Genomic DNA, 27,500 nt, shown 5'->3' with positions numbered 1-27,500 from the left:
TGTATGGATTTTGACCATCTGTCAAATCCCGCTTGCTATCACTATGCATGTGTACAATCACTACAATGTAATTTAATAAATGAATAATTCAGTTAACAGTAATTAACCTATTACACAGTGAAATAGTTCTTACAAAACAAGGATATATCAAAATGACATGACAAAAGTTGATTCATAGCCATAAATATGGCCAAAGATTTGAACACTAACTTGAATGTCTCAAAGTTAAAAATCAGCCATTCCTAATGGGCACAATAAATATGTCTTTCACCATTGTATTTTTTTTAATAGTTGGTCTGAACATTGTCATCCACTTGGCTTTTTTTAATAGTTTGAGTGCTCCGTGAGAATGGCCCTTTTGTCAGGTGGAAACCATATGTCCAACATTGTTACTTTTTCAGGATGCAAGCTGCTACTTGATTGATACTTTTGTGTGATACTGAAGTATGTTCAAGTACAGTAGAGCAGTGGTTCCCAAACTGGCTTAAGTTGTTTGGTTTTTCCCCATATGGTTAGATTAACATGCAACAGGGTTAGGGTTAGTTTTGTTTTCTCTCTCAACAGTAAACAAATAGTATAAGTGTTGTATAATTGAATGACTTAAAAAATGTTTAATACCGAATTGACCATGTTGTTAGATATTACTGCAACCATTATGCAATAATCCAGTTCCTTTCAGCTCGAGACCCATACAAGATCTGTTATGAATTACCCTCTTATAGGGGGTGTGCGCATGCATAAAGTGAATTTTGAGCTGCTATTTTTGTGTAATCTTTGACTATTATGACATGCCCAGAATAGGGGCGTAGGGTTCAAGTGGTTAGCCTGGATTGGGTTAGATACCCAGCATGTCAGGGGTATTTCTTGGGTGAAATAGGCTCTCTCTCCCTCTCTATTTCTCACTGATCGGACACTTGTTTGATATCACATAGCAACAGAAACCGTTGCCCAATGATTTGCACTGACATTATTGGTCATAATCCAGCACTCTAGCTGCCTGTAGATCAGCATGTTGAGGTTCAGTACCCACTACCTGACTACCACCATTGCCCAGGTTATTGTGTGGGTGAAATACGTGAAACAGTTTATAGATCAAGGCCTACCAAATCAATGGTCTACCAAATCCTGCTTGCCACCACTAAGAATTCAATAAACTCAATTCAGTAACCTAATCTTTTACACGGTAAACATTTCTTATAAAAGTGCTCCATGAACTAGTGAAAAAGAAACAAAGTAATATGAACTTTAACTCATTCTGTGCCAATGACTGCTTATGACGTTTTTTTTCCAATAGCCCTGTGTGCCAATGACGGCTTATGACGGGTTTTGTGTTTTTTACATAGAAAAAAAAAAAAGAAATCATTTTTTATTTTTATTTTTTTAAAGATGTCAAAATGACCTGAGATCAGAGAGATGCTTTTCTCTGTTTGTGTGTTCGCTCCCTCGTTTAGCTGATTGAGAAAATGTGTGTTCATGTGTGTCCATTCTAGTGGATGGACACTTTTTTCATTCAAACAGCTCTATCTCTGGAACCATTTGTCCGATTGCCAAAATTATTTTTGCCACTGAATCACAACAACTGTGTCTGTTTCTGTGGGGGAAAAAAATTATAAAAAAAAAACATTTTTTTTCATTGCATAGTAAAGAAAAACATACAAAATCTCGGCACAGCTACCTTGGAGCCATTTTGGCATCTGGCACAGAATGAGTTTTAATATGAACAAAGATCCCAAACATTGCCATACAAAAAAAATCTGTGTTGGAACTGTCTCCAAAAACAATCAAACAATCTGAGAACCATGAAGAGCAGGACCAAGGTCCGCTGGCCTTCGCGCCGCTTGCAGTGTCGTGGACAATAATCAACGCCTCCGCCCAGAACGCGTGTGCAATAAATAATAACGCATCAGTGACGTCTCGATAGACCATATTCACACCGCGGCCATCTTGGATCACATGACTTCCTGGGATAGCAGCCTGCATTACAAACCATTGTGAACAATGGAGCGATGGTCCCAAAATATGAGTTCTATTCAACCAATTTCTTTTTACCAAATTGACAAATGGGCAGATGACGACATCAACATCCCCAAAATGATTAAATAGAAGGGTATATCCACAATATTCATGGTAGTTAGGTTGCAGTGTTACTCTGTACAAAGACTTGCGACAGTGCAGACTGCTCTGCCATCATATAGTTAATATTACTATATCGTGATTTTGCATATTAATCAGAAACAATAACAACAAATAGTTAATATGATAGCAAGTCTTTGTACACAGTAAGGTTGCAACCTAACTACCATGAATATTGTCTATGTACCCTTCTATTTAATCATTTTGGGGATGTTGATGTTGTCATCTGCCCATTTGTCAATTTGGTAAAATGAAATTGGTTGAATAGAACTCATATTTTGGGACCATATCCCAGGAAGTCATGTGATCCAAGATGGCTGCGGTGAATATGGTCTATTGGGGCTAGATCAGGTCAAACCATGACTAGTCGGATCTGGCCTAGAATATCACCTGATTTCAACCAACATAAATCCTCCCCACGAAAACGGACATCCTGGATTAATCAGAAAGGGTCCGATCGAGGCCAGATAAATATAGTCATAACTAGTCAGATATGTCCCAGAATATAACCTTACATGCTCATATTTCAACTAACATTACAAACAATAACAATAATCATATAGTCCATATGACGTCCTGGTAATGACGTCAAGATCATCCCCATATGGCATAATGGGCTGAGATCTGGCCTAGTTCTGAACGTCACCGGATTGGTTATCATAACGTCATCATGACGTAATTTGGCTTGCAGGGTCAGTGAACTCAAATCTTCCTAATTCTACCTTTCATTTTGATATTTTCCATTCATTATCAAAAGTCAACTTTAATCATATTATTACACATTCTGTAAGAGGTCTGGATCCTTGTGTATACAATATTGTTCTTCATATACATTTAAATTGTTGTTAGTGAATAATTATTTTCAGATTATTTTTGTTAGTGAATAATTATTTTCAGAGTATGCCAATACAATATAACAAGTACAGCTGTGGTGGTTGTATTTGGTCTCCCTGCTCTACTATTGGGAGTTGGGACTACTGTTGGTTGACAGGTGATTGAAGTTCAACCTTCTATTTCTCCCCTGAGCATGCAGCATCTCTGCCAGAGGACCTGGGTCTGTATCTCAGGTACTAGGACATGAAAGTTACAGAGTGCAGCTTTAAAGTATTTTATAATCATTTTCAAGATTAAAATATTATAGTTATATTGATCAGCATCAAATTCTTCGGCCCACTTCCATTAAACCAAGGACGTTACATACATATTGTGAATATTCTTTTAATTGAGGTAGGATTGAGACGATGGCTTAGTGTTTAAGGTTCATACCACCGCGTCCCGGGTTAGATTCATTCCTGAGCCCTACAGACCGTTGCTGCATGTCACTGACCCACTGTCTCCCAATTTCCTGTCAATCTACATTGTTCTATCAAAATATAGGCAGAAAAGCCCCAAAAATATAAACTTTAAAATGAGGTAGGAATGGTTGAAACGTTCCCAACTGTGGAGATGCAGCCTGAAGCTATGTTATTATTTAACCTGCCTCTTGTTGCACAAAATCAGCATTTGACCATAAGCACAAAAGCTTTCTAGTTCTAATTTGTTCACAATGTCTTAACAGACCTGTCCAAGATGACAGAAACATGGTAATTCATATGGACAGCCAACATTAAGACAAAGAGCAGAAACTAGAGGCCTGTCCCCTAAAAATGTCACTGCCTTTCCTTGGATGCTGCTGTCTTTTAAAGGTCAGTCGTTGCCTTCTGATGAAGTCAGAGAATGCCGCTATGTTGTGGCTGGTGTGGTCTGTGGGCAATCCTCCGCAGAAGAGGACTTAAATTCCACAGAGGCCCTGAAAATATACATGATTTGAAATATAATTATGTAACTTTTGATTTATCATGAAAGAAACTGTTGCTAATGACTTGTTGTAAACCTACCTTTATGTTCAGAATCCTCCAGGGGATACGGTTTGAATGTTGCATGGGTTTCTGGATCTTCTTGGTCGATGTTTCCCAGATCGGAACGCCATTCCTTCCAGTTCATTTCCTCCACCCTGAAGTTTGAGAAAGCTGCTTGTTTGTAAAATATTACTTGAACTTGAGGGGTTCTTAATAATTATCATGAATTGGTTAAAACTGTATATTTTGACATTTTTGTTTTGTCCTGCTGTTTTGAGTGTTTAATCAATAAAATATTCAGTCAATCAATCATTCAAATTCCAGTCCCAGCGCACCAAATTACTGCTAGCTGTTGAGTGAACTTAGTCTAGAATGAAAACCAACATTACTCTTGATCCCTCCCTAGCACTGGAGTAGAACACTATTACACAGTACAGTGTTATATTCTCATATTACACTCGATCTGACAAGATTTACCTGAAAAACTGGCACTGCTGCCGACCTCTTAACCTTAGTGTCTTCACCACTCCAGAGGACAGTCTTTTCCTTAGGCACCTGGGCAGTGCCCTCTCCAGATCCAAAATAGTAAGGGCCCGCTGTAGATGCAAATCAAGTCAAAATCCCAGAGTCACATTTTCAGTCCCAATTACAAAAGGTCTTCTATTAATTGTATGCAATTTCTGAGTTCATTTAAAATGTTGATTTAGTTGCCAATTCTTGAGGCCATAACAACTTCACATCTAGTAAATGATGTACCAGTATTTATGATAATGGCATGTATAGGGTTCTCTAGCGCGCTCCACAGAGAGGAAGCTTTTGTATGACATACAGGGCAACTTTTTGCATTTGCGGTACCCTCTTTGGGCAGAAGTGATAGTGCTTTTGGAGGTGGGCTCTATAAAGCGGTGGTTCTCAAACTTGTTCACGTCAAGGTCGGACCCCCAAATGGATATGTATTTGGCCGCGGATGCCCCAGCTGACATCTTCTTGTGCCAGGGACCCCCAGAAGAGAAGATTTGTGTAAAGAAAAAAAGCTAAAATCTATATGATGTTTTTGGTAAGAAATAAGCTATTCGGGTGACTATGCCATTAAGAACTGATAACAACACCAATACTAACAATATTTCAGTTTTTTTACTGAAAGCACATTGTGCTGCATTCTTACCTGTAGTTTCCATATATTTTCACTCTCATTGGAAATCCTCTCCACTGTGTTTCCCATCAGAGCTATGAGCATGTTGAGCAGCAGTATGTAGGTGAGCACGATGTAGGTGATGAGCAGGATGTAGAACACTTCCTTGTACTGCACTTGGTCAGTAAACTCAAGGTCTCCCATCCCAATGGTGAACTTGAAGAGTTCCAGTATGGTGTAAGCCATGTTGTTGTAAGATGGACGTTTGCACTCAAATGGTACGGCGAAGCTCCTTGAAAGTGCCCCTGTGCCATTGTTTTCACTGGGTGGGGGTATGTCCTCTATAAGAGCAACAATAGCTATAAACAGGGGTAAAGAAAATCAGAAATGTTTATTTGGGAAAACATCTGCCACATGGCCATACTGTATATAGCCTCAATAAAATAAGTTTTGTTACAGAAAAAAAGTGACATAAAAAAATCATTTGCTTGTATTGCACATCACTATGGAGAGAGAGAGAGAGAGAGAGATAAAAAACAGATACACATTCACAATTATACATTGGGCTATTATTATTATTTATTTATTTTTCTACAATGTTTGGTGTCTGCCAAACAGTGACTATTGGGAATGTTGTCTTGAATTACTCCACTTTTCTGTGTTTATAGTTACTGTAAATAACCAAAACAAACGCTGTTGTAGAAGCAACACATATTTCCCCATGTTTTCCCTGTTCATTTCCATGCGTGCAGAGAATTGTGAAGAGAGCTGCCAAAATCATTGGCACAGAATTACCACAGCTACACACAATCTATAACACACGCTGTAAGAAAAAGACAGAGAACATCTTAAAGGACAGCAGTCATCCCGCCCATTCCCTGTTCTATCTCCTCCCATCCAATAAACGTTACCAGAGCATCTCATCGCACACCACCCGTCTCAGTAATAGTTTTTATGCTCAAGCAATCAGGTTGCTTAACGAAGAGATGAAAGCGAGACGTAGGTAGTCATGTGCACTGTACGCAGTTTTTAAACTGTACACTGTTACACTGTATGGTTTTTGTTGTTTTTTGGGTTGTCTTGGGTGACTTGTTGTTGTCTTGTTGTTGTGGGTTGATGTTTTTGTGTGTAATAAGGCTGAGAGTGCTCCTGGCACAAGCATTTCATTGTATGTCTGTACCTGTATGGATATGCATGTGACTAATAAACCTGAACCTGAACCTGGACCTTAAAGCAAAAATTTATCTTTCTCACACGGTTTTATCCAAACCCTATGTGTTTTTAAGAGTTTTGAAAAGGACAAGAAAAGCCTTACCTGCAGAAAATCCAAATAGGAAGACTACATAGACCAACAGAAAGTGCATCATGTCCCCCAGGATCATCTGTGAAAAAAGATATTTGTATTGGTCTTCAATGTCATAAAATGTAACGTTCAACTTTATTTACTCAATGTACTCCATTCTTACTCTTTGAATCATGACACTGTACATCCCCATGCTCTTGGAGCCTCGCAAGTAGTAGAGGACGTTGATCCAGGCAAGAGCCAGGGAGGTGACCAGAGTTCCCACGTACTCCCTCCTCCCACAGAAGTACAAAACTGTACAGACCAGAAGGAGTGTTGCCTGCAAGAAACTAAAGGGACAGAGGGAATTAACCAGTTCTAATGAGACCATGTTGTATAACAGCAGTGTCAAAATGAGTTTTTAATGCAAACGTCAGGTCGCAGTTACTATCAAAACCTCCACCAGCTGTCAGTCTGTCTGTCCGTCAGTCTGTCAGTTCTTGCAAAACACATTTTTGGACACTGCTCCTACAGATTTTGCCCTAAAATCACGCAAAGCGGTACACAGTATCTCTAAAGTCATGTCATCAACATGGATTTGTCCCATTTCCCATATTCCCTCCTAATTGACAACTATTACCTTCTAAAGTTTGTGTATGCGACCTGACGGTCGCTTATCTCCCAATTTAGGGAGTCTTACTGGTATTAAGTGACATCAAAATGTGTGAATGAGAAAAGGGAGTGCAACGTTGACATCAGTACTTTAACTAATATTACACACCTATTTTATTTTTGTATTTCCCTGTGCAATACGTTTCCAAATTAGTAAGATGCTTAGCATTGTGTGACAAATTATGACTTTATTTGTAATAGGAAACAATCTTTAGGCACTAACACGTATGTGTTTTATCTTTTTCACTATATAAGGATTTTCTTTTAGATACTTACAACAGAATGTCACAGAAGCCGTCCAGATAAAGCGCTTTGGGATTTGGAGGTTTTCTCTTGAAATCAATGATCTGTGGATTTTAGAAATACAAGGTGTAGGGTTTGTACAGGTTTTTGCCAGTTCAATAAAGTACCACTACAATAGTTCCCCCTTTTATATGTATTAGTTAAATGTATTCACTTCATTTGCCACCTCATAGAAACAGTCTTGATTCCTGACACCAGCCAATCCGTTGATTCCCCTAGTGACTACACAGAAAACCAACTTGGTGCCCAAGGCCAGATGTTTCCTACCCTCATCCTCATATTGTGTTTATATACTCAAACACTGACATTTATCTTAAAAACAAACGTTTAATATTAAGGAATAACAAGTAGTAATAAATAGGCAAATTATAGTCTAATAATATTAATAAGGCTATTACACAAAAAAAAAAACAGGAGTCTGAAAGTCTGATGTCAAAGAGAATATAACTTTTGTGCTTTATGCTGCTGTTGCAGTATTCACACACTAGGGTTATACTTGTGCACATGTGTGTTGCTGTCAGCTGCATGTGCGTGCAATGTCTCACTGTATTATACTGTACCATTGCTGTTCATACAGTAACATGCCTGTCACACTGTATACACAGTACTTACTACCCTCTGTGCTGCCAGAGTGAGATACTGGGCCATCACGTGAAGGGACAACATACCCTCAGTGGAGCTATAGTCAACTTTTTCATTGTAGGGCCGACACTTTGTTTACATCCTAGTCTATAGACTAGAATGTAAACAAAGTGTCGGTCTGACAATGGCCAAAATGATTATTTTATCATTATTTCACGCTTTTTGTGGTCATTTTTGAATAGAAACACATATATGAAGCTTATTTCTTTATAAAATATTTTCGAAACATTATTTTTATTTTAGCATCCGTTTTTCAAGAAAAAGTTGACTATAGCTCCTTTAATGCTGTGTGTAAAAACAGATACTGGTCAGATGGGCACTTGGGACATCTGGGCACCTCGCTGTAAAATTGGCTATTTTGTTCAAAATGTTGCAATATTTGAAAAATAGTCTTAAGTAAAAGAAAGTATACATGATGTGAACATGCACGATACATCATTATAAGACTTCCATAAACTTCTTGTTTATGCCCCAGAATGATAGATATACAGGTTTTGTAGCAATTTGTAGCAATTGTAGAATTATTAGACCTAAATTGTCGAATGTTAAAGCATGTAATGATCAAGTATACTTTCTTTTACTTTTCCTTTTTTCTTTTTTTACATTTTGGGCAAAATAGCCAATTTTAAGTCTAGGTGCCCAGATGCCCCTAGGCAGATGTCCCCCACCTGAACTGTTACCATAAAATACACTGTTGAAAGCTCATCAGGGCTCTCTTCTCTTGCAATTGCTTCTCTTGTTCTAGTAGTTCAAACAATGGGATGTTTGTTTCTAGTAGTTCAAACAATGGAAACAATGTTCCATTCTTCAGAAAGGGATTAGGTTAGGTTTGCTTAGCCTAGATGATTACGTGCAGAATTGGTCTACTAGCTGTACTTCAACTTTAACTTCAAATTAGCTATATGTAGTGATGCGCAGGAGCGGGGATTGAACCCGGGACTCCCACTCGCCAGACCAACACACAGACCGTCGTGCCAATAGGGCTGAAGCCTGAACCCCATTGGCAGGGCTGTTGTGCGTTGGTTCATGGCTCTACTAACTGTGGGGGCTACAATCACAACCCCCCCCCCCCCCGATATTTGGAGCGCGCCCTCGTGCTTCACACTTCGCGTCGCGGACCGCCGCACACAACGTCCCTTATGCGAGGATATCATGCTCCTCGTCCTGCCGAGTGCCGACTACGTCAGAATGTAGTGATGTGCAGAAATGGGCATTGAACCTGGAACTCCCACTCGCCAGACCAACGCACAGGCCGTCGTGCCAATAGGGCTGAGCCCGATTGGTAGGGCTGTTGTGCGCTGGTTCATGGCTGTACTAACTGTGGGGGCTACATAGTAGTAGTAGTGGTAGTAGTGGTGGTAGTAGTTGATGTAGTTGTAGTAGTACTATAGTCAGTAGTGGTCTGTAGTAGTTAATTGGGTATTCTAGACTGACTGCTTAGTTTTCACAGAACTGATGATGTGACACCAATGTAAGGTGAAAGACTGGAACATTTGGTTCATTCTCACCGCTTTGCAGAAAAGGTAGATGGCACCAAGGACACTGATGACCTCTCCAGTGCATCGAAGGTGGTCCAGAGGGTCGTCCTCAATCTCAAAGGGTGGCTGTAAGGTCGGGAGGCCTTATTAAAACCTTATTAAAACTGATTAAATTGTTAACAGATATTTGCAATGTTTCACAGAATCAGCTTTATTGTCACATCACAGGTTTACAGAAGTAAAGAAGTGGGTGCATTTGTTTTTGCGCATTGTTCCCATGGTATTGTTATTTCCATAGAAGAAAGAAAGGGAAGAGGAGAGGGCAAGGGGGAAAGTGTTGTGTTTTTGTCTTACCTGTCCTTCCTTTCGGTTGAGGGCCACTGAGGTGAAGATGCCCAGATATATCACGTAACTCAGGAAGTTCATTAAGAATATCTTTGCGGCAAACCGATCCCATTTCTCCTGTAGAAGACTTTGTAGAGGCTCAATCGAAATCATCTCATGACGATTCTGAGGTTTAAAAGCAGACAAAGCTCATCTACTTAACTTTAGGGACTCCATATTAATCACAGTGATATGTCATGCAAAGCTTAGCCAACCTGCAAAGCCAATGGGTAGGGTAACTAGGGTTGGACAATCAAGTCCCGATATTACTTTTGTACCCACCCAAATGGCAATTATAATATGGGATACTCAGTGTAAATGCAATATTCCAATTTAGTTCAAACTGCAAGTTCTACAACTTCAAATGTCTGAACGATGGAAGACAAAAGGAGAGATCCTGTTGAGAGCAAAATAACAAGGGAGGCAGGCAAGCAAGCCATAGAACACAAACTGAAATTAAACATTTTTCAACTATAATTCTAAAACAATTCAAGATACACGTGTTTACTAACAGTAAGTCACATGTTTTTTAATTTGGTAACATTGAAAGGACAAAATTCATGGTCACCTTTCTGTGAAAATGGGTCGGAGCTTACCGGAATGCCACTGCCGAAGACTATTATTTCCAACACAGAGTTGTCCTCAGTGGTATCAATGGAACTCATGTCATAAAGCGATGAACGGACAGGTCCATACACCCATTCTGTGAACTTCCTGGAGAGTGATCTGGTCTCCTCAGCCATGAACTCACGTTGCAGCATGTGTTTGAACAACTAATTTGCAAATGAGAAATCAGAGAGGCAGGTTTAATCTTATGTGACATAACATTTTGGCAGGCATCTGTGTGATCAGTTCAAGTTATTACTTGTCAGATTCTAAAAAATCAAAATTGGTTCTAAACAGCAGTAGTACACCTACGGCATTCCCTCATTAATTTGTAGCGTTCCTATACGTCAAAGAGAAATGGCTTGAAATTTCTATCCAGGATTGTATTTTTTAAAAGATTTGTTTTTGGGGCTTTTATGCCTTTATTGATAGGACAGTTTAGACTGACAGGAAATGGGGGGAGAGATGAGGAGTGACACGCAGCAAAGGTCGTCCGGATCGGGAATCAAACCGGCGACGCCGCCAGTCATCCATGCCTATGTGGCAATGCCAAAGTGGTATGCGCCTGGACCAGTAGGCCAGCGGGCACCCCCAGGATTGTATTTTAAAATTATATCAATAATATGATATCTCACAGTAGGCTACTTATAACGCAGCAACGCCATAATATGCCAATGCCAGACTTGATTGATTCTGATAAGCTTTGTATACAGTAGTTACAGACAAACTAAAACAATTTTAGTTTAACTAAATTATTTTATAATAGTGGGGGTAATACAATATATTCATAGCTGATGTCAGGGCAAGCTGAGGTTCTCCTCCACTTCTCCCAGACCTAAATAGATTCAACAGTCTATTTTTGGCCAAATGTGTTCATACATCATACTGTGGATATATGGCGATTGACATCAAAGGTTTTTTCTAAGTTTGAGATCCATATAGGCCTACTGTATTTTAGCCTGTATTCCAATAACTTTTCTGTTAATACAAAATAAATAAAATGGGTTCTCACTTATAACAAACCTACCCCAATCTTGCCCAGCTTGGCTGCTAACTTCATAGGGGTCAGCCCATGGATGTTCTCAATGGCTTCCAATCTGATGTCATCTTTCTTCGCAAGTTTGGTGTGTTGAATAAGAATTTCATCGTACATTCTCGTTATGAAGGCAGTGGTTTCTGATGTGTTGTCTGCTATGGCCACCAAGGCATGTAAGACGGTGTTTCCTTGGGAGTCGGTGTCTGTGACATCGGCACACCTGTAGGGGTTATTCAAGAGGAAGGATACCACATCCAGCTGATTGGTGCACGCTGCCAGCGACAGAGGAAGTTCACCTATCAAAAAAACAACAACAACAACATAAAGGAATTTTCCTTTGAGGTTATAGGCTGCTCGCTGATGTACATGGGTAAAAACACCATAGTTAAGGTTATTGTCAACACAAAAGTAGCCTACTCACCAAAATAAAAGCCTGAGGCCGGTCGTTTACGATACTGGAAGAACGTCCCGTTTGCTTTTGCTTGCACATCTGCTCCTTTCTGGACCAGCAGTTTAACATGATCAAAGCTTCTTCTCTCAATTGCAATGTGCAGGGGAGACTGACCTGTAAGTACGGATACCAAATAAGACATAGGCTACCTACAAACAATACACATTTACGGCTGAATCAGCAGGCAAAATCCCGATATTTCGATGTCCTGCTTTTTTGAATCCCCAGTACTCCGAGGGTAAGGGTTAGGGTTAAGGTTTAGGCTTATTCACCAGGTTAGCATTCACCTGTGTCGGCAGGTTAGCGTTCACCCGCGATTCGGACTACTGGCCACCGTCCACAGGTTAGCGTTCACCCACAACAGCAGGTTAGCGTTCACCCGCGATTCGGGCTACACCAAATCTATAAAATAATCTTATCTCAGGAATGTTAGACAGAGCGATGTGCTTCTTTGGGGACAGTGAATCAAGTAATGTCCTACTATAGTGTACTTGAATGTGAGGAATTATAACATATTGTCAGCATACAATGAAATAATATTGTTTCTTCACTTTTTCTGTTTTATATGTATCTATCGAGTTAACATTACTCTAGCCCAGGTGTGGTTATAATATGCACAAATGTCTTCCCTGTGTATTGTTGGTTTCTTCCTGAAAGCTGAAAGCCCAATCAAAATACACCCCTTTAGTGACACAATAAAATCATCCCCTCCCCTTGTTTTTACCATACAAAGCTGTGGGTGTGGCTAACTTCAGGCGGGTCACCACCCACCTGAAAACCAGGTATACCTAAAGGAATTATATGTAACTTTAAAGCGATTAAAAAATGTATATACAGTTTTAGCAGTCATTTCCCTTCATCAGTAACTATATTATTGTGTTGGGGTGTTTCCTTGCAGAAAGACACATCCCCTGGCTGTATTTCTGTTCTGTTCCACTCTTTATGTTGACATTAAATGTCAACAGAAATAGTGGAGGGACGTTTTTGTCAGGGGGAGCTCAGCCAGAGCTCTTAATTGCTCCCTTTGAACTTCAAAGGTGCTGTGCACTAAGGTAATTGATTGGGCCATAAAAGTGTCAAGTCGTCGTTAGTGATCTCTTTAATCAACGAAAGCATCAAAGACAACGACCTGTTTGATGCCTGTCATAGAGGGGAGGGGGAGGGGGGAATGCTTTTGTGTACACACAAGCTTGCATATTTTTCCTTTAATGAACAGGTGGGTGTGGCCACATAAAAACATAATTTTAACACTTTCTGTACACTTTTTTGATCATGGTTTAGGGGGGGGGGGGGGGGGGGGGGGAAATCACAGCACTCCTCTTTTAGTGCCTCAAATGGTTACATGGTTACCGGTATGTAAATTGTAAATGAGCAAATAGTTTTGTGCTTGTTTACCAACCTTTGTAGTAAACATCTGTGTATGATGCGTTGACAAAGTTTCTCAAATCTCCGGTTTTATCTGCTATGTCAAGAAGGACCTCAATGGTGTCATTCTTGCCATCTTTCACGTTCAGCAGTGCCTTCAGAAGTGCTGTTTTCCCATTTGTTTGATCTGAAATATAAGTTAATACAAATTTAAAAATATTTTCATACCGCATTTCATACACAGGAGCTCCAAATAAAATGTATATAAGAATACATCCAAACTAGACAGATGGAGATCTCCGTGTCAGTCATGCCTCTTTCATGCCCATACATGGAGATCCCTGATGTCAACAATATTAAGCCCATATCTTGGAATGCACATATATGGACATACTGTGTCATTCTCATGTGATCTATATATGGACATACTCTGTCAGCCTCATGTGGTCTATGATGTCAGACATCAAATCCATATCTGGGAAAAGTTTATTTTTAATTAAAGTCAATGGAGAAAATTAATTCACGAATAAATAAATCTAAATTAAATCTCTTAACAAAATAGCCTGTGTGCATGTCCCGATGAAGCCGGTCGAAAGTGTGTGCAACCAAAACTGTGGGAGGAATTCTGCGGCAAAAGAAATGTTTACTTGGAAGAATAAAGTCGGACAAGTACTAGAGTCTGGTTGCCCCTGCGGGTACTAATCAAGTACTATTCATACACATTTTGGCCAATTCCAGTCTCTAGAGATCCATTACCGTATTAATAATTATTCGAGAATTGGGCAAAGACTCATAGACAGTACACACAGACACAATAATAGGGATCATTGGGAATCAATAGAGCCATGGGGCCATTGAGCCATTGAGGGGCCATTGAGCAGGCTAGCAAGTTATTAAAATGTATAAGTCAACACTCAAATACGAGGGCCCTTCCGCCTATATCCCTATACAGTACAAGGTCCCTCCTATATGTAACAGATACAGCCAGGGGCGTCACAAGGGGTAGGAAAGTGGGACTGAGTTACTAGGGCCCAAGGTGGAGGGGCCCTAGTAACTTTAGCTATTGAAGAATAGCAGATATACAAGCTCACAGCGCGGCACCGAGTGCTGTCTGCTGTTTTTCAATAGTTAACATTCATGGGGGGCCCGCAGTGAATCCTTGTACCCAGGGCCCAGAATTTGGTGTGACGCCCCTGGATACAGCTACAGCTGTTGGAGATCTGCAACTAAACAGATCTCACCGTTTTAGTTGACTGTATTAGATCATTCTCAAGCTTGTGTGGCACAACCACAAACTGTATCCAAAAGTGTTTGTTCCCTATGCTTTGCATTCAAAATAATAATAGTTCGGACACTGTTGTTAACACCCACTGTTTATTGTAGATTACAGTGTGGCTATTTGGCTAACAACGTGTGCAGACTCTATCATTACGTTTATGTTGATCTTCTGTTTGTCAGCACTTGATCATCAGAGTGGACGACTGGACGTGCATGTGCTCTATGCTCTATTTGTTCACTGTGATTGATTTTGTTTTGGCACTCAACTTTGATATTAAAACACTGTCCCTCTTTGTTGTCATTTAAGAAATTAGTGCTTTTAATTTACTTAAATTGGGAACACATTCCCCTCTAGTGGTTGTACAATACAGATTCCTGTGATTGTCTCAGTAGAGCGCTAGTGCAGTAGCCTACTTGGAGGCAAGTCTATGACATCAGCACTATGACGTCATATATGACATCGGGGCTCTCCATTTATGGGCATAAAAGAGACACAGACAGACAGATACAAATACCCGATATATACAGTGTGGGGATAAAAGGGACATGCAGGGATACACGCACCAGTTTGAAGTTGATTAGTCAGAGGGAACTTCTCGAGATATGTGAGGGACACACATACGCTAGACGCGTGATTCCTAAACCCACCAGGCTTGATTTAAGACCCGCCTCGCGGAAACGCGAGGACTTCCAGGAGTGGCTGAAATCCCTGCCTGACACATGGAGGGTGGATAAAGTCAGAGGCATGAAGACTTACTTGAGAAAAGCCTGCATTTGCACAATGCACAACTATTAATTTCTCACTACAGTGCTCAAAATAAACTGTGCTAAAAAAAACTTGAAACTGACTTAATTGTACTGTGCTTAATAAAGGGAAAACTTTGTAACTTTGCTAAAGAGAAAAACGTACTGAGAAAGCTATTAATTTGTCACTACTGTGCTCAAAATAAAAACTCTTAGGCCTACTGATTATCAGTTAAATTGTTATGGTTTGGATATGGCTTTGGGCCTATTATGCTGCGTGTATTATTGTAATGGATCAGTAGGTAGTAGGTACTTTGCATTTGAGCGAGCAGCACTAACGTTCATGGCCGCCCTCATTAAGATTATCGAGAGGAGGCGGGTTTTAACTCAATCCTGGTGGGTTTAGGAATCACGCACTGTAGACAGACTCACGAGATTTTGTGCATTTACTGCATAGATAGAAGATTGTAAACCGCTTCCACAAAACGGTGTATTTGCATTGGCAAATACAATGTGAAAGCAGAACAACTGTACTTCACCTTTTGAGTATAACTGTGACTCTGTCACTTGTCTTAAAAGCAGAACAAATGTGTGAAACGTAGGTGCATTCTCCTAGTCTCGGGCAAGGACCACTTGCAGGTTGAGAAGACACTTAACTCTGAACTAAGTAAGATCTGCACATGGCTTAACGACAACAAATTATCAATTCACCTGGGTAAAACAGAGTCCATCCTCTTTGGATCAAATCATAACCTCAAAAAAGTTGATAACTTCACAATCAAAGTGGGTGACAAGGTCATAACACGAAAAAACGAAATCTCTTACTTAGGATGTATCCTTGAAGCTAATCTTTCCAGTGAAAAGATGACTTCTAAAGTAATAAATAAAATCAACCAACGAACTCGTTTCCTACAGAGGATCGCCCCGATGGTCAATTCCAACACACTGAAGACCATAGCTGGTGCAATAATCCAGCCCCTCTTTGACTACGGAGTCCACGTATGGTATTGTGACGCCCCACAAGCCCTGAAAACTAAACTACAAACAGCCCAAAATAAACTAATTAGGGTCCTGCTTAGACTTCCCTATCAGACTCACCTCACCGCTACTCACCAGTTAAGAGTGGGGTGGCTCAGAGTAGTTGACAGAGTACAGCAACTTGCAATGGGCCTGGTGTACAAGATACACTACACCACTATGATACCCAAGTACCTGTCAAAATACTTTATAAACATTAAGGATGTCCATAATTACAACACCAGAGGCAGCGCCACAGATCACTTTCAACCCAGAGTCAAAACCAACAAAGGGTCAAACTCTTTTTTCTGCTATACCACCAAAATGTGGAAAGCCTTACCGAAGGCCACAAAGGAGTGTGGATCACTAGCATCCTTTAAAATTGCCCTGAAAAACCACTTACAGGCAGCAGCCGTTCGCAACTGGTAAAAAAGAATCTAGCCCAACCCTACCCTCCCCTGCCCCTTCTTTGTATATACTGTTTGTTTTGACTTACTGTCTTCTATTTTGTTTTTCTTTACATATCTACTGCATAGTACTGTGTTCTATTTGTCTGTCATTCAATGTTATATGAGATACTTCAATGGTTTCCAGTGGAAATAAGCTTAGTCTTTTCATGGATCTCCTTTTAGTAGACCTTGTACCAGTGAACTGTACCGTCATGAAACTGTACCTTTTCCTATGCAAACTTCTAATAAAGTCTTCAATCAATCAATTGTTAGAGCAGGGGTTTTCATCTGGCCGTGGATCACTGGTGGTTTGTGAAGGTAGTGCATGTGGTCCCTGATTGAGTAATGTGGGAAAGTGAAGACTAGTTGAGGAACAGCATAGTAAATGACCTGATGATCTATGATGACGCGTCAATGTTGTCAGCTATTGAGAAGTCAGAAGTGAAGACATTCCACAGAAAAGGGAGTTAGAACCTCCAGAAGGGAAAGTGTATCGGATTTCCTTGTTCAGTCGTCATTATTACTATAGGAAATGTGCCCATATATTTGCTTGTGTCTGCTCATAAGTTATAATCAGTTAACATGAGTGTAATATAGAAGTTTAAGAGAATGGACTTGGCAATGTGCATACATTTTAGAGACAAATTCATTTCGGTTCGGCTCTGTCTAAACTACAATATGATGTAATTCAGAGGTTCATTAATTCGGCTGTTCGGTGCTGCAGAGATTTTGTGACTCCATCTGCCCTTAGGGTAACTGTGGGATAGGAATAGATCACTTCTTATGAACCTAGAGCTCTGAACCACTAGATGACTTAAATTATTGTGTGTAGTATGAGAGGAACCCAAGTGGAACAGTGAGGTTACAGGGAGTAGAAGGTGGACGACTTTACTTAGGGTCAACATTCCAGTGCAATGGAGAGTGTGGTAAAGAGGTGAAGAAACGAGTGCAAGCAGGTTGGAACGGGTGGAGAAAAGTGTCAGGGATATGTGTGATAGGAAAGTATCAGCCAGAATGAAAGGGAAGCTGTACAAGATAAGACGGTGGTGAGACCAGCTATGTTGTACGGTTTAGAGCAGGGGTCTTCAAAGGGGGGTCCGGGACCCCTAGGGGGTCCTCAGATTTACTACAGGAGGTCCTCCAAATCTTTGAGAGATAGAACGTTTTTTTTTTTTTTTTTTTAAATATTAACCACTTGAACCCTCTTGTCCGAGAACCCGTTGTGAGTTTGTAGATTGGCTATTTTCGGCAAAGAGCTTTGGTGTAGAGGGGAAAAAGAGCAGACTAAGTACAGAGTGAAATGTCAAGATTATTAAGTATTGACAGTTCAAGTGGTTAAATATCTGAAAACACAAATCGACATGAATCCAAAATACACTGATGATCGTGCTGTCAAACGATGAAACTATATGTAATCTATGAACAGATTGTGGGGGTCCCTGCTTCATCTCTCTCTCGTCTCAACTAAGGGGTCCTTGGCCTGAAAACTTTGAAGACCCCCGGTTTAGAGACAGTTGCACTGAGGAAAAGACAGGAAGTAGAGCTGGAGGTAGCAGAGACTAAAATGATGAGGTTCTCTCTGTGGAGTAACAAGGATGGATAGGATCAGGAACGAGTACATCAGAGGGACAGCGCATGTTAGATGTTTTGGAGATAAAGAAAATGAGATGGTTTGGACATGTGCAGTGGAGGGATAGTGAGTGAGTATATCGGTAGAAGGATGCTGAGGTTGACACTTCCAGGCTAGAGCCCTAGAGGAAGACCAAAGAGGAGATTTATGGATGTAGTGAAAGAGGACATGAAGGTAGTTGGTGTTAACTGTTAAAGAAGAGGAGGCAGAGGACAGGATTCTAACTAAAAGTTTACTTTGCATCTGATGAGTTGAACAATATTTATATTTATACGTTTTGTAATATTATATTTGTATATTAATACACTTAAACACCTTTGTTGTGAGTAGAGGAGGCAAGAAAGAGAGGGAAAGCAAGGAAATGACATGCAACAAGTCCTGAGCTGGATTTGAAATCAATTGTGCTTGTGCAACCAGACAAAATAATAAAACAATTAAACTTGCCTGTGAATTCTGGGCCTGTAAGACACTTCTTTTTAACTCGCAGGTAATCAAGCAAGCCAACGAGTTCATTCTTGTCTCCTTTTGATGCAGCCTCAAAGACCCATTCCATGGTAAATTCACTGATGGAATCTACAGTGGTGTAGTTTTCACTGCAACCAACAACCAACAACCAACAATGACACTCTAAAACCCAATCCACACTTTGAATTGCATGTTGAAAATATCATATCTACAAGCTCACAATGTGTCGCATCCACAACGCACTGTGAGCTTGTAGGTCTGCTATTTTCTGAACTACAAACACACCTATTTGATTTCTGTCAATGGAAATAGATATTCACAATAATACTAAAAAACTATAGGTTACACAGGAGATAGGAGACCTTTACAATGCAAGCTGACACTTGTTAACCTGTAACTGGTTAACTCAGTAACCTGATACTTTGCAAACGTAGAGCACAAAGATGTTTAGCCCTGAATACAGGACGGTCATATACATGACCGTCCTGTCCTGTATTCAGGGCTAAAAGATGTTGTGTGTTCAAACAAAACAATGAAACTGCCTTTAGTCTCCAGGAGTAGATCTATGGTAGCCTATATCAGTTGCATGTAGTTGTGTTCTTTCCAGTGAGAAAAAAAATATATATATATTATTTTCCAAATATAGCATACCGGTAATTCATTAGAGTTATTATGTAGCCTACTGTACTTACCAAACAGTTACAGCCCTAACTGTATCCATTGGACTGGGACTCTTTGAATGTTCCTTGCTGAGCAGCCAGCCCAGACCATCAGCCTCGATACCCTGTTCTCCTTCACATGGCTCTTTTCTTATGCTAAGTTCTAAGTTCTCTCTGTCAGGCAGATGTCCATCTTGCGTAGAGTTGCTCATTCTATCTGTCTTGGAGGAGGCTGTGATCGGCACAGCCTTTCCAACAAAATGCTATGAATTATGTGCACAGCTACAATACACTGAGTGTGTCTTTTGCTGGCAGAGAAATGGTGCATGAATGTAATAGAGCTAGGTGTAGGTGTGCTAGATGTGCTCGGCTGGTGAGGAATATATGTTACCTTGGTTATGCCCCTCCCTCTCCCCAGAGGGCACATTTGTCCGTGAACAGGTTTGTTGCCATAATAGCAGGATGGGATTCTGAGTGACATGCACTTTAAAGTGCCTGAAACACACAGATTGTAAATTCCAAATGGTTGATGACCCATTCCATATGTCAGTATATTCATATGGAATCCATATTCAGTAACTATACACTGTACGTACATTTACTTGAGTACTGTACTGTATTTGATATTGATTTTAGTATTTTCACTCTTTTGGAAATCTTATTAAAAATATTGTAATTTTGACTCCACTATACATTTTTAGGAAATGCAAAAATACATTTTGAATTCACCACTTCCGCTCTATTTAAAACAACATAGTACAAAATAACCGCTCCATGGCTCAGAACGTGTCATGGTGATGTGATGCACTATGAGTTTAAATGCAAATGTTATTAAGAATACATAAAAAGCATGTACTTTTGAATACTTAAGTACAGGCCTCAAATAGATTTTAGTCCATTGAAAGAATTTGTTGAATTTACGGGTTATGGATGATAACCTAATCTGCAGTGAAATAGATAAATTATGGTAATTACAATCTGATCCATGCTCAACCCTGCACCAATCAAAGTCACACTACAATCCCTTTTCTGTGGAACATACACTATACCACACGGTTTCTCAACCACTGTGCAGGGGACCTTTGGTGTGCCCTTTGAGATGCTTTGGTGTGCCCTTTGAAATTTGATTGTAGATTTTTGAAAGATATTTTAATACATTTTGAACTTCTGAAATGTGACATTCTGAGTACTTTTATGCTACTTTTGGTACAGTTCTTTAAGTATATTTTGATGCCGATTTTGTATTTATACTTAAGTACATTTCAATATGGGACTTCTACTTGTAACAGAGTATATCTACATTGCAGTATTGATACTTTACTTTTATTTAAGTAAAACATGTGAGCAGTACACCAGTGCCATACAGTACAGTACAAACACCTCAACGCCTGCTTTTTGAGCGGTGGTCACACCGTCTCCATAGCGTGGCCGTGTGTGTATCCGTGTATGTATGTATGTATGTGTGTCTGTATGTAGCCTCTGGTGTATGTAGCCTCAGTACCCCTGGGTGACCAGAGAGGTGCTGTCGAGTCTAGCCTGCCCTGAGCATCAACTGCAATAGCAGTGGTGGCCTGAGTGAGCAAGTATGGCTCACACTCTCACCCCCCCCTCCCCCCAACACACACACACACACACACACACACACACACACACACACACACACACACACACACACACCTGGGTGAGCAACACGCACGCACGCACGCACACACGCACACACGCACGCACACACACACACACACACACACACACACACACACACACACACACACACACACACACACCACCGCTCACTTCAAACTTGGGTTTGATTTTTATTATTATGTGTAGCATTGTTGTTTTGTTTTTGTTACCAAATTTGTTTTCGGATATATAGTGAGAACAGTCCCACAGCTTCTTGATTAATAATAGGGCAGCTGTAGCTCAGGAGGTAGAGCAGCTGGTTGGCCGTTGATCTGTGGGTCGGTGGTTCGAATCCCGGCTCCTCCTGTCAATATGTCGAAATGTCCTTGGGCAAGAACTGAACCCGTACTTTCTCCCGGTGAGCTGGTTGGTGCCTTGCATGGTTTCCTCCGCCATCGGTGTATGAATGTGTGGGTGAATGTAATGTACAGTCTATGTAAAGTGCCTTGGATAAAGGCGCTATTTAAATGCACCGTACCATTTACCAATAATAAACAACTGAACAAACAAAAATGGTCTGATTGACAGATGCGGTTTTATTGATCGCTGAAATAGCTGGAATCAAGTTGCTTTATTTTTTTAAAATAATAATAAAAAACAAGAGTCAATAACGCTGTGGCTTCCCTGTATAATCTGTAACTATTAATATGAAGATACTACTGCATGTGTGCAGTTTGTGATGTGAACAACGTATGTCTGGGCTATGGAGCTGACCTTTCCGATCAGAATACTTGGAGGCTACGGGAGCTGTGTGGAACTCCATATTTGGCCAAATATTTGGTGATGTGGACACACACACACGCACGCACACACACATGCGCACGCACGCACGCACGCACGCACGCACGCACGCACGCACGCACGCACGCACGCACGCACACACACACACACACACACACACACACACACACACACACACACATACAGTATGAGACATTGCTTAACCCTTCAGTACCACATCATAGAAATAACTTAATTTGATGTACTGTAGTAATAACTAACTTTTGCCAGGTTGCCATAGCTTGCTACCTTTTTGCTACCTTTATTGAAGCTTCAACTCATGCACAGTAACTGGTGGCTTTGAGCTCAAAACATTTTCCAAAGCTTGCTCTGCCCAACATGGCTTATGATATAGGCAGCAGTCATTTTACGAACACAAACTAGAGAATTGTTTCTAGCTGGCAAATTAAAGGTATGTAGCAGGCCTGCAACATTTTTTCCACATCATGTTCTCATCCGTCATGTCTAACCCACAGGCAAATGTCAAATGTCAAAAACACATATTCTAAAGGACTGGCTAAGCAACATGCTTAAAATGTTGTTCATAATTCAGCTCAACTGCCAATCAACCATTTTGTTTCTCATTTGAAAATACCTGAAAGTGTGCTAATTTTGATTAGGTGTAAGATAGGGGTACCGGTATTTCACTGTATTTTTGCTCATACTGTATATGAAATTAGTCTTTGCATTTAACCCTAACCCTATCCATTAATAGTGTGAGCCGTTACGGCTCCCTGGACACTATTAATGGTTAGGGTTAAATGCAAAAAAGGGTCATGGCTTGCTCAGGGACATGTGGCGAGAATGGGGGTTGTACCGGTCACCTTTTGATCTCAATCTCTACCCATTCATCAATGGCCGCCCTGAGTAGCCCCTGGCCCATTGCATTCTTAAACTGGCCCTGCCCAAACATGTTGTGTAACCATATAGCTTCATTTGTCTTTTAAGAAGGTATTTATAGTGATTCTGTTGTCATCATCACAGTAGGTAAAAAGTCACCTATACAGGCGGCTGCTACTCGAAACTTGTAAATAGACTAAGCCCATACTCACCTCCCCCTTTCCACTGTAACTATCTGCTTCTCCTGTTTATTTTTATTTTCCTTTTTATTCTTAATTTTCTGATTTTATAATTGATGTTATCCTATGCAAAGTACTGTCTTCTATCCGTCTGTCTTTCAATGTGGTTCCTGTGTAAATAAGCCGAAAAGCTTACTATGACCTCCTTTTAGTTGAACTTGTACCAGTGATTTGTACTGTCAGGAAACTGCCATCAATCAATCAATCAAAGTCCCCACTTTGACATTACAGTTTATATAAAATAAAAAGCTAGAACTAAATGTATAGAATGGACATTCCATTCATAGTGCAACACTGCGTTCAGAGATGTGAAGAGAGAGAGAAAGCAAGGAGAAATTAATCAATCGTTGATAATATGCAAAAAGGGTGGATTAAGGGATGAATATTTTTGTCTGGTCAAAATACATTGTCACATTGAGGCACCGTACCTGTCCTTTTAAAAAGTGTGAGTGCTATGTTGATTCTCTGGTACATGTTTTGGGATGGTTTAGCACCACAGAAGTTTTATTTTGGGAAGATGTGTCCAACTCCTTTGTTGTCTAATACATTTCTTTTTAACAGGTGGAAATTTGAGGAGAATTCATTGTGTACAGTCACCAGAAATAGATGAAATATTATAAATATATATTCTTTTAATAAATAACAAGACATTCAAAGCAGACTGCAATTTAGTAAACTGGACTTTTATCCTCAAAGAGGTAATTTAATTATTGAAAATACTGTGCAGAGAATTCAAGTTCTTCTGCATAATACTTGTGGAGATGGATAGATGAATATGTTATAACAACATATGAATCTTGAAATTCTGTGACATTTCACCAGTATGTCTGGGTCTGTAGCTTCAACATAAATAATAAGGAGGAGTGTTGTTGAAGACCACATCTGACATAAACAAGACTGCAGCTTCACGTCATTATAGCTGGGAGGGTGTCTCAGGTGGCAACGTGACATGGTGCATCTTATTGGGCTGTTGTTGTCAGGGGTGTCGCACGGTCTCGCACCAAATTCTGGGCCCTGGGTACAAGGATTCACTGCGGGCCCCCCATGAATGTTCTTCATATAGGGGGAGGGGACTTAACCCATTTAGACTGGGAACACATTATTACGCACTATTTTGTGCTTTGACTATTTTTGAAAAATCTTGAACATTTTTGCAAGTCTTTGAATATTTCAAATCCTTTGAAAAACCTATGGCAGTGGTGCATGAGTGGTGCTCAAACTTTGTCATGTGAAGGAGCCCCAAAATGATATGTTTTTGGCCACGAACCCCCATCTCAAAATATTTTGTTCCAGGGACCCCCCAGAAGCAATATTTGAGTTACAAATGTTCGCTTATAAATACATATATTCAAAGATTTGCACACATTTTTATTACTTTTCAAAAATAGCAGATCTACAAGCTCGCAGCGCGGCACCGAGTGCCGTGAGCTTGTATAAAATAATTAAGGCCCCTCCACCTTGGGCCCTAGTAACTCAGTTCCACCTTTCCCCCCCTTGTGACGCCCCTGGTGACATGCATCTTATTGGGCTGTTGTAGGCCACTGATCTAGTGTCCATGGTGATTAGTTCTCTGGTGATAGGTCTGTCAGCTGCTGCTGTTCCAATCCTTTGGTGTCTTCTGTACCATTGTGTTGAGATGCACCCTTATTTCTGTGGAAAGAAGGCAAGAGTGACAGAACTTTATAGGGAGATTTGAAAATCGCCCCCACTTTTGTCATTATGGTTGTGTGCGATAAGTAATATGAAATATATACTGTACAGTACTTGCCAAAGTCTGATTCCCTCAAATGTTTTTTTTAAAGAAACTTTAATAACATTTGTAGTTTGCTACGTTGTGGTTGTTAATTACCCAATTCATAATTGTGATACTTTTATGTTGATTTGCTTCGCATAATGATATCACAGGAATCCTTGAAATCTACTTTCAGTTAGTTTGTCAACACCAAATGGCACAAAAACAACAACTTGTTATATTGACATACTTTGTTGTCTCAAATTTGCTTTCCCGATAAAAAGTGCTTTTCTTCATCAGATGGAGTAGGACCATGTCACAGATGAATACTCCCTGTTGAAATTTAAAATTGTACAAATTGAGGCATGTCATTTCTTATGGAGCAGATATTATAGAAAATAAAGGATAACAGTGTTGTTTAGGATATGCATCATGGCATCATAGATTGCATAACATTATACCCAAAAACTAGAGATCTGTCATTTTTAAGTTAATTCTTAGCAAAGTGTTCAAAATGAATTACACTTACAGCACCCATCAACGCCAATCCTGAGCCTATATTGATGCATGTTGGGATTATATTGAACTTTCCAGCCTAAGAAAGACAGTGGAAATTACAAGATGGGTGAGTGAAAAAGAGTCACACATAGTGTGTCACATGCACACACAAAAAGCCAGGGTTGCCATCGTCCAAAATAAACGACAGTTGTTACACGTTTTCTTGAACATTTCAATTGACAAGTTTCTGTCAGGTGTTGTATTTCCCATACCTTTCCATGTACCATGATGTCAAAGCGCACGCCGTAGACTTTGAATAAGGTTCGGTAACTTTCTCCTGCAGCATTTTTGTAATAGCGAGCATGTCTGTTAAAAATAACAGCATATATTACTGTTCAATATTTATGTCCATACAATATTTAACAATATATGTATCAATCCACACACATATGTGCGCGCGCGCGCACACACACACACACACACACACGCACGCACGCACATACACGCAGCTAAAGTGAAGCACATAATCAACCAGTAAAAATTAAATTAAATGTGTTAAAAGGGTGAGAAGTAGGGCTATATAAAGGCTTGGTTAAAAATATATATTTTGATCAATTTCTACAGAGCCTGTCTCGCTAATCTCTTTAGGTGTTCCATAATCTGGGATATCTAGCATGCCACAATAGAACATTTTAACACATTATAGCAGCTTTATAAACAAGTAGATGGTTGAAGTCCATCTACTTGTTAGGTGGTGATGTAAGTGATATCTTCTGGTTAAAACAACAACAACAACAACAACAAAAAGTTGTAAAACATGTTCCCATGGTAATCATTTTGAATCAGACATATTAAAGGAGTAGTTCACCCCCAAAATGACTTGTTTTCTATTGATTACTCATGCCATGGAGACTTGAGTTCAATAAATAAAGAAAACATATTCCTACAACAAAAATGTGATTATAGTAAATATATTGACCCAAATGCATTTGGGTCCCCCATCTGGAATCAATGGGTGTAAATGGGGGTACATTTATTGGAATCGTTTTGCGACAAATACAAAAAAAGAATGATTGAACTCAAGTCTCCATGGCGTGAGTAATCAATAGGAAAAAAAAAATCCAATTTCATATTTATCCTGTATCCTATGTTAAAGTCCCGACCTGAAAATGTATTTTCTGTTTATTAAAGAATTGCAGAGATGGTGAGACCTTTGTTACTGAGCTTGTCACTTACTTTAACACAAAAATATCACTTACACCTCTTTACAATTGATTCCAGAAGACACAGGGAGCCATATTGTCTAACTGACTGAAGTACAATTCACCTGAAGTTAAAACCTGACGTTATGGATTTGTTGGAGGCATTGATGTCCAGACGAGTGAAGTGATAACGTGGATGACAATGAGAATATCCCTTGTCAAGGTCACAATTCCACTCTATTAGAATGGCAATCGACCCTCCCTTGAAAAAAAGAGAGCACAGTTTACAAGCAATCAATCATTACAAATGTGAAGAAATACCACATACTGTATATTCAAAGCCAGTGTTATGAACTTACAATTTATAGTATGCTAACTCAAATCTTCCATATATATATAAATATATAATCTCAAGCTAAATCTTCTTCCTTGACGTTTTTGGAATAGTTTTTTCATCAACAAGATCTCAACATGCACCTTTTGATAGGACAAGTGACACAATTCCATTCCTACTGATATGAGGTCAATTCACTCTAGTCTCACATATAACAGCATTTTGAACCGGAAATACACATGACACCTTCACTTGTTTACAGTTAAAACCTCAAATGGAGCCAAATGGAGCTATGGGAAAATGAAACGGAAAAGGAAACCGATATGCCACCTTCTGGAAACCTGGGTTTTACTGTTATGCACAGAGTTTATAGACCATGTAAGCCAATTTCTGCTGGTTCTCATACTAGCCATGTATGCCATGTTACTGCAGGCGCCATTTGTTTAGACACACAGCAGGTGTAAACATTTCTGTTGCTCATGTACCTCACAGACACAGCGAAAAAATAAATATATATACTGTATGAAGGAACAGATAGATCAATAAACAAAAAAATACATCAATGGAATGGATTATGCGAAGCTCAAAACGTTGCACTCACATTCCCACTAGGCAGAGGAAGGAGATT

At 39.8% G+C, this 27,500-nt stretch overlaps 2 protein-coding genes across 2 annotated transcripts in view; both read right to left on the bottom strand.

Moving 5' to 3' along the window:
• Nucleotides 1-3,819: 3,819 nt before the first annotated feature.
• On the bottom strand, nucleotides 3,820-18,993 carry LOC308289982 (transient receptor potential cation channel subfamily V member 1-like; the record flags this gene model as incomplete). The annotated part of the gene is made up of 14 exons (XM_080731761.1): nucleotides 3,820-3,833; nucleotides 4,011-4,126; nucleotides 4,449-4,567; nucleotides 5,137-5,462; nucleotides 6,419-6,485; nucleotides 6,570-6,735; nucleotides 7,334-7,404; nucleotides 9,511-9,606; nucleotides 9,835-9,990; nucleotides 10,461-10,637; nucleotides 11,498-11,802; nucleotides 11,928-12,071; nucleotides 13,357-13,509; nucleotides 18,885-18,993. 14 exons carry the CDS (start codon nucleotides 18,991-18,993, stop codon nucleotides 3,820-3,822), a joined length of 2,019 nt encoding a protein of 672 aa, XP_080587887.1.
• Nucleotides 18,994-24,668: 5,675 nt separating this feature from the next.
• The window catches only part of p2rx8 (purinergic receptor P2X, ligand-gated ion channel, 8), a gene marked incomplete at both ends in the record, with an annotated part of 9,926 nt that continues 7,094 nt past the window's right edge, over nucleotides 24,669-27,500 (bottom strand). Inside the window, 5 exons of the mRNA XM_080731760.1 lie at nucleotides 24,669-24,756; nucleotides 25,089-25,171; nucleotides 25,368-25,433; nucleotides 25,609-25,702; nucleotides 26,664-26,800. Of these exons, the coding sequence (XP_080587886.1) occupies nucleotides 24,669-24,756; nucleotides 25,089-25,171; nucleotides 25,368-25,433; nucleotides 25,609-25,702; nucleotides 26,664-26,800 (468 nt within the window). The remainder of the gene's footprint in view (nucleotides 24,757-25,088; nucleotides 25,172-25,367; nucleotides 25,434-25,608; nucleotides 25,703-26,663; nucleotides 26,801-27,500) is intronic.

This window comes from Nannobrachium achirus (genome assembly GCF_963921795.1).
Source record: "Nannobrachium achirus genome assembly, chromosome: 8".
NCBI classification, from domain to species: domain Eukaryota; kingdom Metazoa; phylum Chordata; class Actinopteri; order Myctophiformes; family Myctophidae; genus Nannobrachium; species Nannobrachium achirus.
Note: the sequence above shows the minus strand (reverse complement) of the source record. Positions and strands in the feature narration are given on the sequence as shown.